This window comes from Pezoporus flaviventris, unplaced genomic scaffold (genome assembly GCF_033815535.1).
Source record: "Pezoporus flaviventris isolate CSIRO_AGI_PZ_B2104156 unplaced genomic scaffold, CSIRO_AGI_Pfla_v1 ptg000015l, whole genome shotgun sequence".
Taxonomy (NCBI): Eukaryota; Metazoa; Chordata; class Aves; order Psittaciformes; family Psittacidae; genus Pezoporus; species Pezoporus flaviventris.
Genome location: NW_026892563.1, coordinates 2,327,245 through 2,339,888, shown reverse-complemented (window position 1 = coordinate 2,339,888; position 12,644 = coordinate 2,327,245). Strand labels below are relative to the sequence as shown.

At 38.1% G+C, this 12,644-nt stretch overlaps 1 protein-coding gene across 9 annotated transcripts in view; it reads left to right on the top strand.

Annotated features, from left to right (window-relative positions):
* Positions 1-12,071, top strand: part of SH3KBP1 (SH3 domain containing kinase binding protein 1) — a 232,221-nt gene extending 220,150 nt beyond the window's left edge. For all 9 annotated transcript variants that reach the window (XM_061453237.1, XM_061453241.1, XM_061453236.1 and 6 more), the window contains 5 exons: positions 3,241-3,350; positions 4,706-4,831; positions 7,248-7,516; positions 8,923-8,986; positions 11,000-12,071. In XM_061453237.1, the coding sequence (XP_061309221.1) occupies positions 3,241-3,350; positions 4,706-4,831; positions 7,248-7,516; positions 8,923-8,986; positions 11,000-11,041 (611 nt within the window). In that variant the 3' untranslated portion in view covers positions 11,042-12,071. The remainder of the gene's footprint in view (positions 1-3,240; positions 3,351-4,705; positions 4,832-7,247; positions 7,517-8,922; positions 8,987-10,999) is intronic.
* Positions 12,072-12,644: the final 573 nt, after the last annotated feature.

Here is a 12,644-nt window from a genome sequence, read left to right as displayed (position 1 = left end):
CATTGTTAATCAATGGGTGCCCTCTATGTTCTATGTGTTCAACAGAGCTTTCCCTACTGTTTTTAACTAGTAAACACTGCTGGACTAGGGCCGAGTTCCGGTCTGTTGGGTGTTGCTGCTGCATTACTGGCAGTTAGCATGGCTGTGAATACTTTATTTTTAATGGCTCCATTTGGTCCAGCTCAAGCTGGATGGTTTTACATTTAGTATGCAAATGAAAGTTCCTGGTTTCTGACAGCTACAGAAAATCAAGCTAAAATCAGATATCTGCATTTAATGACCTCAGGGAGTATAATATAGCCACAGCCGTATAACCTTGCTTTCCATCAGCAAAAAATAATGGAATAACCAGTATGAGTGAATTCATTATTGAATTTAGAATATAAATGAGAGTAAAGCAAAAGTCTCTTGGGTGGTTTTGTTTCTCATTTTACTAGTTACCAGTTTACTAGATGGTAATTTTCCTGAATGACCGTGGAAGATGGTGATAGCCTCAGGTGCAGAGCGGATTCAAGAGTGAGAAGTACATCTAAATAGTGAGAACAAACTGGAGAGTAAAGGGTGTATGGAAGTACTGGAAGTGGATTTACTATTTTAACATTGTACCAAGTGTTGTCCCTCACACTTAAATAGATTTTCATTTATAGTATCAGCTGAATGGCTGTTATTTCACTAGTTTGGCAGCAGATTCTACCTGTGGAACCTTTCTGACCTCTGTTCTGCTCTTTTTATTTTTTTTAATTTCAGGACAGGTACAGGCTGCATGTGTTTATTTTTCTAGCTATTTTATTCTTTTTTCCTCTACCTAGGAAAAAAATGAAGATTCCTAATATTTCTTGACACTAGAAACTTTGCATAGAAATGCTTATCTTTCATGGTATTCATAAAATGTGTGGAGCATAAAATTTTATCTGCAAGTGCTTATGGATCTCAAGGACACAAATGCATACACTCTGTTCATAAATGTATTTTACAATTTGTGCATGAATATTTGATTATTCTGATCAAACATAGAATTCTAGGTAATTATTAGTTTATTTAAGCCAAAGAAACACATTGAATTAATGCCTTCACTGTTTTTTTCATTGATTGTTTTCCAATATTGGTATAGATGCTTACCTTTTGTAGGAACAGAGGAAGGGACAGTGGTGCTTACCACAGAAGCAGCAATACAGAGAGAGGGAAGTCATGCACTGGAGCCTTCCTAGGCTCCAAGATAACTTCAGCCATTTGCTGCCCCTCAAAGCAGTAGTCTGCTCTTCGTCTCAGTTTTTAGCAGCTGGTATCACTCCTCTGGTACTGATACTGATCCTTCCTTCAGTGTGGGTGTTTTGGTGGCTGTACACCTGCTGTTGGAAAATGAGCTGGATTAAAACTAGCTCAGGAAAAAAATGTAGTAAACACAGGTGAGAAAGAGTGGCTGGGAGAAGTGGAAGGATTGCTTCAATCTCCACTTGTATTTATGTATGTGAGCTTCGTATCTTTATAAGCAGGTGTATATTTTTGGTGGCAATATATTCTTGCTGTGCAACTTAACAAAGTAACACATTGGCAAAAATAAGGCCTATTAAAATACATCACTGATTTGCTTTGTGATCTTAAGCAAGTCATTTAGCTATTTCACACATCAGCTTCAAACTGGATATTACTGGAAACTAGCTCTTACAGTTGCATTTTTTTTGGACTACAGATAGGTTTTGTGCTGTCTGCTAATGTTAGCTCATTTTTACTTTAAAAGCACTGCAGCCTTACCTGGTAGGTTTGTCTTTGCATTGCCAAATTTCCCTTGACAGACTGGGCGACCTACCTTTGCATGTAGGTTGCAACAGTCAGCAAAAAAGCAATGAGAGAAATACCTGGTAGAGGACAGTGGGGTCAACTTGTTATATGTAAGAAGAGTTGCTCCAAAAATAGAGCTGTACTTGGAGGTGAATAGCCTTAGTCTATTTCAGGGCTATTGAAAGAGGTCTCTTTCTTTTTTTATCTCCCAGAAATGGAAGAATATTGCTGAATAAGGAATGTCTGATCCCCTTTGCTTCCTAGCTGCCAAATCATGAGTACTTGGAATCAGCTTGTGTCCTTCAGCACACATAACTTACTTTACAGGCCTATTAATTCATTCGTCTTTCCATTGTGTAATTTTGTACAATGGTTGTAATATGGCTGGATCTTCAGAGATTCATTGTTCTGTCACAGTTCTGAAAATTAAGTGTGCAGTATATATAACTATTAAAAGCTATTTCTTCCTACATGCGTGCAATGAAAAACAGTCTCTGAATAATGAATATTATTCCAGTATTTGATTAATGTCTGAAAGTAATTTTACAGAATTTTTATATCTGTTGTCTAAAGTGCCTCTTGCAGGTTTTCTGACTCATTTCTGCTTAACATATGCAGTAGGGTATTTTGAAATGGAGGTGAGTGAAACTGATATAACCCATAAAAATAGATGAATGGTGTTAAGCCATTTGATTCAGGCACGTAATCACAAGCTGTGGTATTCCTTCAGCCTTCACATCTTTCTTTCACGTAAACATGCTACCACGTGGCTGGATTCAGTAAACAGTTCCCTAGTGCCTTTCACTAAGTATGAAGACAGTTGATACTGCATTTGAGCAGACCTATTTTTCCTGGGCTCTGTACCACTTCAGGAGCCTGTTGGAGTTTTTACTTACCATAACCCCTGGACTACAGGAGGGAGATAATCTTCTCACCTATAGCTACTAGAAACTATGCTTCCTGCAGGAACCTACAGATCACTTACAGCTAGTTCATTCTCATTCTGTGCTCCCCTAAGCAGTTGCTGCAGATGCAGCACTGACAGTACGGTTCTTGAGATGTGTGCACTGTCTTACCTCTCCAATTATTCAAGAAAAAAAAATATTAAGCCCTTTAGTAGCAAGATGGAAATTTTGAAACTGTTTATTCCAAGCCATACAACCCATGTCGTTTAGCTTTCACTACAATGAAAATAAAGCCAAAGGCTCCTCTACACATTCTCCCTCTGCTTTATTGTGTTTGAGAGGGAAGGGTAAATTTGCATAGTAAGGGTGACTGGATTACAGCCACCTTTGACTTCCAGGTTTTTAGTGTCATCCAGGTGGCTAAACATGTGCAGAACACTGTGACACAGTGGAGAAAATGGGATTTGGTTTCTTTGAAATTAGAAAAAAAAATTGTGATTCTTTCCCTTTGAGGACAGTTTCCAGAAAACCTATTCAATTCTGTTTTATTTTTAAGACTTGGAAGGTTTTGACTCTGTAATACCAATTGCTGAGAAGCTTAATCATCCAACTACAACTAGACCAAAAGCTACTGGCAGGCGACCACCCTCCCAGTCTCTCACATCTGTAAGTTAATTTTCCATTTCTCTTAAAAATATTTTTTTCTGATTTTTCACCCCTCTCCCCATTTGCATTCCCTGGTGTTTTACTACATTTCCACAGCCATTCCTGCACACATACAGTGAGGCAGAGAAATGCAGCTCAGGAAAATTAGTGTTGAAAAGCTGAGTGTTCTGAATACTGATGTTTAAAACATTCCCTCCCTTATAAGATTTGTAACCCCTTATTTGGGTGCTGCCAAGTATTCCTTGCCAGCCATGACTGAGGCCAGAAAAGTCCTTTCTAAAAATCTGTGAAATAAACTGGTTTGTGCTAAGTATTAAGGATTTTGAAAGTGATTCTCAAAAGAAGCAATTCCTTTGGTTTCTTTAGGACGTTTAGCAGATTTTGAGCACAAACAGACCATTTCAGCCTTTGACAGCTCTCCTTGAGCCATCATGTTTCTTCACATTAAGCTCACAATCATACATATAACGGTGATTTAAATTTCACACTTTAATATGTGTCTTTGGACAAACTGATCTCATAAACCATACTTGAGAAACCATTGCTTAGTTTTTTTAGTGTCATCTTCTTTGGGGTTTGTTCATTTCTGTGCTTTTTTTGCATTCTGGATATCAGAATGACAGCAGCTACTTATGGTTGCCTATGTTCATGTTGCTGAAGCAAAAGTGGAGGGAAACAAAAAGGATTATTGTGAAACTGATAGAATGTGTAAAAGAAATCTTCCAAATTGACTATGTACATAAATACAGAAACATAAAAGATGACTGAAAAGGTTTTTCTTCCCCTGTCAAATCTCCGGGGAGAGGAACAAGGGGTGGAAAAAACCTCCCCTGTTTGTACTTTTACAGAGGCCATGAATAAGGCAGCCCTGCAGCACCAGCAGTGTGCATGGGCAGCAGCATGGGTCCTTTGAAGAGCAGCAGAGTGAGACCTGCACTGAACAAAGCCATGGCAGAGCTGCCCAAGTGGCAGAGTTGGCATCCCCACAGCACAGTGCTCAGTGTCCTAGCTAAATAAGCTCTTCTTATGGACAGGAAGGTGTTTTCTTCTTACAACATAATGCAATGCAAAGATGTAAATTAATGGTGGATTCAAGTCTTAAGTGTATCTTATTTCATGAATGCTTTGAAAGCATTCTAGCCTTGCAAATAGCATGTAAAAAAGAAGGGTGGGAAGAGAAAGAGTCCTGGTTTTAAGTATTATTACTTTGAAAATGATAACTAAAAAAAGAATAAAATAAAAATGTCCTCACGTAATGCTCTTCTTCTTCCTTTGTCAAATTATTGCACAGTGAAAATACCTGCTTTTTTCTTTTTTTTTTCCCTTTCTTGTGGTGTGTGTGTTTGTTTACCTAGTCATCCCTTTCAAGCCCTGATTTCTTTGACTCCCCAAGTCCTGAAGAAGAGAAGGAGGAGCATATTTCCATTACTCAGAAAACTATTGAAGTGTCAAGGAAATCAAGAACTGTTACAATATCACAAGTAAGTTAATTGGAAAGTGTCTGCTTAACCTTATCATGTGCATATTCATTTTTTAAAACTGTATTAAAATACTTATTTTCAAATTTTAAATCAACAGTCACCTGGTAACTGGCCTTTAAAGAAGCTTGAAATGGTAAAGGTTACTAAAGTTTGTTCTATGTCTGGAGTGAATTGCAGAGTTCAAATGTCTCCATAGCCATACTGTGAAAAAAACCCTTCTAGTGTACATGCATTGCACAGAATGAGAGAAGCTAGGGAAATAAATTTTAGAAACACAGGCCTTTCAGGGCAGCTGTAAATTCAGTTTACATTAGAAGAGTTTATAAGCAAATACAACTCTTTGACCCACTCTGATAGTACATGAATTGAAATTTGCAAGTATGATCACTTTTTATACTGATATAATTGTATTCATTTTATAGGCTTGTGCCATTCTTACTGTATTTTGGCAGAAAACTAGGATAATCAATTACAGAAAGAGTGGGTATATCAGGCTTTAGAGGTTGGAGCTATTTTTTAGTACATAAGGATATCTTTAATAATACAAGTAATACATTATAATAGTATAATAGAAGTAATTGAAAGATGGAGTCATCTTTCAAATCAAGGCACTTCTGTGATGAAATTATAAGGATAATGTTTTGCTATATAGCTCCCTCTTCTGGGAGCATCTGCATTAAGGAATACTCTTGGGCCAACATTTGTAAATTGTATGTTTGTGCCAAGGATGTAGATGATCTTCCTGTAAAACAAGATGACTGCTATCAGAAAATATCTGCTTGAGGCTTTAATGTCAATACCAGTTAAGCTCTGGAATAAGGTGTTCAGTGTGGCTGACTCCAGTTGTGCCTTTCTCACTTGCTCTGGGTTCAAGCTGAGCCTGACATCTCTTTTCAGTGAAAAGGAAACTTGCATCTACTGATATAAAGATTATTATCCATGAACAATCCATTTATAGGTTCTCAAACATGCACACACATATATAAAATGTTAAAAGAGCATCATTAAGGTCATGAAGTCAAGCATTCAAGCCTCTGGAGTGATTCAGCTTTCTTGTGATTATAACACCATTTTCATTTCTGCAGGACACCTTTTTATGCAGTGCTTGCCTGGGACAGGTTCTGTGCTCAATCATGCTCCTGTAGTGGGGAAGACTGTTTTTTGAAGAAAAAAACAGTCTCAGAGGATCCTGTTCTTCCTTTCCCATCACACTTTCTCCTAATTTCCATCTGACCAACTACTTTTCTTTCAGTTACTTTATCCAGCTAATGCCACTGACCCAGTCCCCAAGTCCTTACTTTTAATGTCTCCTTCCATTTCCATGCAATTTTTTCTCTATAGATTAACTTCTTTGCCACTCAACTTCAGTATCTCTTTGCCCAAGATAAAGTTGGAGGGTTGCCTCATGGTTTTTCTTACTCTTGGCCAAATCAGATTTTCAGATACTCCTGGTAGCTGTCATATAATGCACACTTTAGCATTGCCAAATAGCAACATGATAAATAATTAAGATTCACCTTACTTGACATTGTGATAACTGCACTTCTGCACTGTTCTGTGTATGCAGTGAAGTAGCTGGTCATATCTGGTAAAGTCATGGACTTCATATTTTTCTGTACCTTGTCTAATAAGTAGAGCACTGGATTGCAATTCAAGAAGTAGGGGATCCTTATGAGCCAGGCACCTGGTTCCAAGGTAACTAGGTTAAATCTGCATTTTTCTGTTAAGTCCTTGGAGGAACAAAAAGACATTGGTAGGTATGAGGATTCACAGAAGCCTCAGCAAACAGAGGACAGTACAGTACATTTATTTTTTATTAATATATTAACATTCTGAAGCCATGGGATTTTGTTTTGCTTTTTGTATCATACCAGTTAGCAAGCTTACAGAATATTTTGGTATTTTCATAACAATAAGAGTGACATGTAAAAAATTTTTTAATTTTTATAAAACAGTAGGTGTTGAAGATAACTTCACTTGTTAGTTGACAATCATAAATTTAATCTGCAAAAAAATACAACTTGGATTCTTGGCCATGTAGTTTTGAGCTCTGCAGGAGACATCCATGGATGTAGGTGTGTTCTCAGAAATGTCTGTGGGAAACTCTGAGCATCCATCCCTGGTTCTTTTCACTGCTAGGTCTGAGATCTCAGAAACACTTTTACTGACTGGTTGTAGCAACTGTAGAAAGCCTTACTGAAGCTACCTGAACTTCTGCATCCCAGCTATACCCCTTCTGATGTACATGTACAAAGATAATGACTAATTGTTATATTTATCATTGTGTGGCCAAAACTGTCCATGTTTGACTATGGACTTTCAACATTATTGAAGGGCAGCAAAACACTTATTTGCCTAATGGTCTGATTTTCATAAAGCTTTCTCCAGACATTAGGTGTTATTCTTTTTGTTGCAGGTGTCTGATAATAAAAATTCCTTGCCTCCAAAACCAGGAGTTTTGACTTCTGGCTGTATTATACAACCATCACTATCTCCTTCACCATCACCTGGATTTCACTCAATTGCTATGGGAACAAGCCACAGGCCGAATTCCCCGTCCCTGTTCGGTACTGAAGGAAAGCCAAAGACTGAGTACTTGAGCCAAGGTCAGACTACCCTGGAGGAGCTGAGAACACAAATTAAGGAGCTAAGAACCATCATTGAAACTATGAAAGACCAGCAAAAGTAAGCACTGCAAATAACAGCTGTAGGTGGGATGCGTCTGTTGATGCATGATGGTGGCAGTTTCTTCTTGAGCTTGCCTTCATGTAAGTTATGCTGCACAGCTTGCCTTGCTGTTTGGGGGTGATTTTTGTCTGATAGAACACATTCAGCGGTGAGAATCTCAGGAAAAAAGACTGGCACTATCCGTCTGTAACAGCTTTTTTTCCCTGTGTTATGACATAAGCAGATGTTTATGGGGTGCTGAAAAAATTAAGTTACAAGTGGTAAGCAGTGAATAAGGTTATTTGCCAGTAACTATTTGGAAACTCATATGCACTGATATTAAAAAGGGGTGCATTTGTTTTTGTTGTAATGCAAATTAGAATAATAAATTAGTATAATAAAAAGTTCCTATAATTATTGAATCAATTTGTTGTTTGACTGTTAGCATGTTTTCCCAGGAAGCTCATATTACAAAAGAAGTAATTAAATTAGGACATTAGAAGACCTTTGTGTTTATGAGCCTGAATCTTACTATTTTAGTGTTGGGCATCTTTATTTTCTCTAAGATGCTCATTTCTTAGGAGAAACTGGGGCTGGCATGTAGCTTTTCCTGTTCCTGAGAATATTAAATATTTTGGAAGCTAAACCTTCACTTGCATTGTCAGTTGCGCGTAGCCCAGGCAGGAGAAAGTAAAGGGAAAGTAGCATGCACAGACTGTGGCTAACAGAGGTGTGTGGGGGAGTTTGGGAAGAGATGCAGGAGGGCCTGGTTGAAGCTGGATGGAGCCAGGAAACCCCACAGCTTTACCTCTAATGCTGGCTCTTGGTCCTCTGGTCTTCCCAGGCTTTCTTGTATGGGCTGCTTCCACCTGCTGATTTCAGTTCAAGGTGAGATCACTCAGTGGGAACATGAAATGTCTGCTTCAAATAGCTGTGTTCCCCTTCCGGACAAAGAAGGATGACAGCAAATCCATATTAGGGATCATTAAGTCTTATAAATTAAGTTGAAGCTTACATTTTTATAGCTGGCATAAACAGCTTATAAGTAGCTTAAATATGTGATAGCATGGACGGGATATGTGTTACCAGTTCCAAATAACCCACCAACAGCAAATCCGTCTATATTTTGTAGGGAAAAAAGACAACTGGGTGCAGATACAGTGTTGATAACAACTAGCCCAGAACAAAGTCTGTGGATGCAGGGAGGAAACATATTAATCATGACATTGTATGGGACGCGTCTTTTTATAGAGTCTGTGATATATAGTATACAAGAACGTGCTGACTTTAGCTAGTTGTCCAGAAGAAAAAAGTAACTAGTAAAGAAAGGAAAATATGACTTTTAAGAGGTTACCTTTTGTATTTTGCTAGTTTAACCATTACCATTCCAAACTTTTTTTTTCTTTTTTGCATTCTTTTAACAGAAAAGAAATTAAACAGTTGTTATCTGAGCTGGATGAAGAAAAGAAGATCCGTCTACGATTGCAGGTACTTAAATTATTAATAATGTTATGAAAGTATTGGCAGCTTTGATTTAGCCTCAGGTATGGGACACAAAACTCTGCTAGGTTCTAGTTGAATCAAATGATACTAACATTTCTGAAAGGGACATACCTGTTCCCTTCATAGTGTTGCCAGTCGGTGTCATATATATCACAGTACTGGGTTCTTACTGAAAAGCATAATTATCTAAAAATTTATCAGCACAAGGAGAGAAATTAAAAAAAAAAAATTAAATACAATATAGGATTCAAACTATTCATTTTTTTAGTCTCAGTTTTAATGGTTTGATATTTTCACGAGTGAAATCATGTCTCTTTAAATCACTTGCTCTCTCCCAAAGCTTTCTCTTTTGTAGTAGGCTTGTCTTAGTGTTGATATGCTTGGAACATTATTTCATATAGCAAGATTTTTATGTCTGCTTTACAGATTGTACTCAGGTTGTCTTTACGAAAGCATCCTAAACAATATAAAAGAAGGTGCTCTAATTAAGACCCCAGTTATTGCTACTATCATTTGTATTGTACCTTGGCTCTAGATGTTGTCATGCTGGCTTAATCATTTGCCAGACAGCATGCTGCCCTGCTTGTGTGAGAGTCACGGAGCCAAACCTTTGCTAGTGTCATTGACTGCACTGCTTCAATATGGAGTGGTGATGAAACTGCTTTTCTGGGTTTTGGAGAGTAATTTGGACAAAGCCCTTAATAACATGCTTTAACTTGATCAGTGCTGAAGTGGTCGGGCAGTTGGACTAGAAGATCCTTGTAGGTCCTTGGCAACTGAAATAGTCCTATTCTATTCTGTTCTATTCTCTTTATAAGTGGTTTAGTATTGATTATATTTTATATTTTTATGTTATAGGTCAACTGTACTTTTTCTTTGTTCTCAGGGTAGAAAATCAAATTGTAATTTCACTGGGCTGTTTCCACTCAGTAAACTACTTGGGAATATGCCAAAGAGTAACAGAATTGGGAACCATCAATACCTGTGCTCTGGGGCTGCCTAATGGGCTTTATGCATGAAGCCACATAGAAGTATGGCTTCTAAGAACACACAATACATGTTCGGCTAAAACTGACATTTATTCAGATAAAACCAATGAACATTTTTAATAACAGTTACTGATTTAGTCTAAAAGGCCAAACTATTCAAAGTCCACCTACAAGGTTGGCTTTACATCTGCAAACAGAGACCTGCACTGATGGTTTTAAAATTATGATCTAAAATACTTTTACTCCAGTTCAGATGTTGCATATACTGGTAGATGTTCAGATGCTAGCCAAGGTGGCATTATTAGTTTTACATGAAAGTGAGAGTTCAAGAAACACAAGTTGAATTAGTTTAGGAGTCCATGTATTAAAGAAAACTGCCTTGATGATAGGCCACAGTTGAGTGTCACAGGTGTGTTTGAATAAATCTAATACCCCTGCTTCAGGGTTTCCAGGGTCTGTTAGAGAGGCTGAGTGTGCAGCTAGGTCTGATGATGGTTTCAGCCACATCCTTTTACCACATGGCTGTACATCCATCAGAGCCTTTAAGGTGCCTAGATGCAGGCTTGATGGGTGTAGAAGGCAACTGCCATTCCCTACGGGAGAGACAGTAGGTTTTGGTCCTCAGCTATCACTGCTCATTGTCGGCAATTGAGTTTACTTGTGCTGTGTGTAAGTGCAGCAACTGATGCAAGGACACAGTGCTCATTCTGCAAGTAATTCCTGGCAGTGAGCTGCATGGGTTGTAAAAATTGTAATTTAAAGAGCTTGAAAGGTCTTGTGTTACATTCAGTATCAAGCTCTGAGGGGAGAAAGCCATGAGTGGTCATCTTACACAGCTGAGAAGGTCACCTCAATTTGTAAAATCTCTGGAAATAATAGTAGTATAAAACCTGTACTCAACACCTGCTGACAAGATGGAACATGCTTTTTTATCAGTACCTAGAAATGGTGCCTCAGCTTGCTAAGGCATCTAATTTCATCACAATTTTTTTTACTTGTTTGTTTTCAGATGGAAGTTAATGACATAAAGAAAGCTCTTCAATCAAAGTGAATGCTTGATAGGTGGAATGTTGCATTATTCTTCATGACTGAGACTCAAATTTATGCCCCAGCCAAAATAACTTTGTGCCAAATGATTTAAGAATTGCCTCAACATCCCTTTATCTGAAGGATTAGCACAACAGTTTTTGATAGCACAATAAAACCACCAACAATGAGGACAAAACTTCCACCTGAAGCAGTGCTGTGCAGCACTAGTCGTGACTGAAATTGATCCTCTTGTGCTAAAGGCTCTCTACTTCAAGATCCTAGATGAAATGAAAACTCAGGCAGTTTAGTCCATAGTGGTACTATTTTGATGATATTTTTCCATAAATAAAATGTATTTCAGATTATCTGTTTACAAGCTTTATGATTTTGACTTTTGGTTTCTAATTGTCTTTTGTCACAGATTTTAAAATGTTTCTACTGCATATAGCCAGGAATGAATGTTAATGTTGGGGCTGGAGGGATTATTTTTGCTTCAAGATAGAACAGCCTACTTTTTGTTATGGTTTTAAAGTTCTGTTAAATATGCAATTTTATGTCCCCAAATCCAATACAGTTTAAACTTACATTGTGTACAGTAATGTATTTACAAGAAGGAAACAAACCAACAGAAATCTGGTCTTTGCAATGATTTGTGCCTTTCTTTGCCACACACTGACTGGAGCCGGTCACAAGTCAGGTCTCCGTAATGTAGCTACCACGACGACTCCTGTCCTTGGTGTCCGGCGGAGGACACCTTCTCAGTGTACAGCTGCTCAGTCAGGAGAGCCAGGTTTGTGCAAAGTGGCAGGGCAAAAGGGTGCAGCTGAAAGCAGCTTTGTCTTGAGCAGCTGTGGCTTTTTAGCTTTCCTGGCTTTGATGGGCCTCTCCCTCAACTCGAATGTTCATCTCCGCTTGATTTTCATTAGATGATTTTAACGCCTGCCTCTGTCCCCAGTTTTGCACAGAGTGAACAGAATATGCATTATTAAAGCAAAAATAAATGAAAATAATCTATAAAACGTGAATAAAAAGTTGTATTATCTCATGCACAAGGTTCTCTGTTGTGTGACATTGTTTCACTTGCTGTTTACCTGGTATTGTTTGTTACATTATGTTGTTCACTTAGAGCCTGATACACTTTATAGTCCTGGTTTTGCATCAGGACATACTTTTCATCATTTTATTGAACCTGGTGCTTGCTTCGTAGAATCATAGAATAGTTAGGGTTGGATAGGACTTTAAGATCATCTAGTTCCAACTCCCCTGCCTTGCGCATTTCTTCCAGTTTCTCTGTTTGTTTTTATCCTTTCAAAATAAGGTCTCCTGTTTTTCTGTGTGTGGTTTCATGTGTTCCTTGCTAGCCACGGAGTATCTTATACCTTGTCAGCAATCGCTGTTGAGTTTATACAAAGCGTTTAAATAATGGATATTTTTGCGTAATGTGGAGTGAGTGGGTGAGTGATATTGGTGATGCTTCAGAGGGACAGAAAAAGCCCACATAAAGGATCTACATGTTGTCGAATGCTAGAGCTGGCTCCAGCCAACATATCCCATATCACAGCTAACCACTCTGCGTGTCACATTCACACATGGTTGGCAGAGTTCCCATAATCTTTTTGATATGC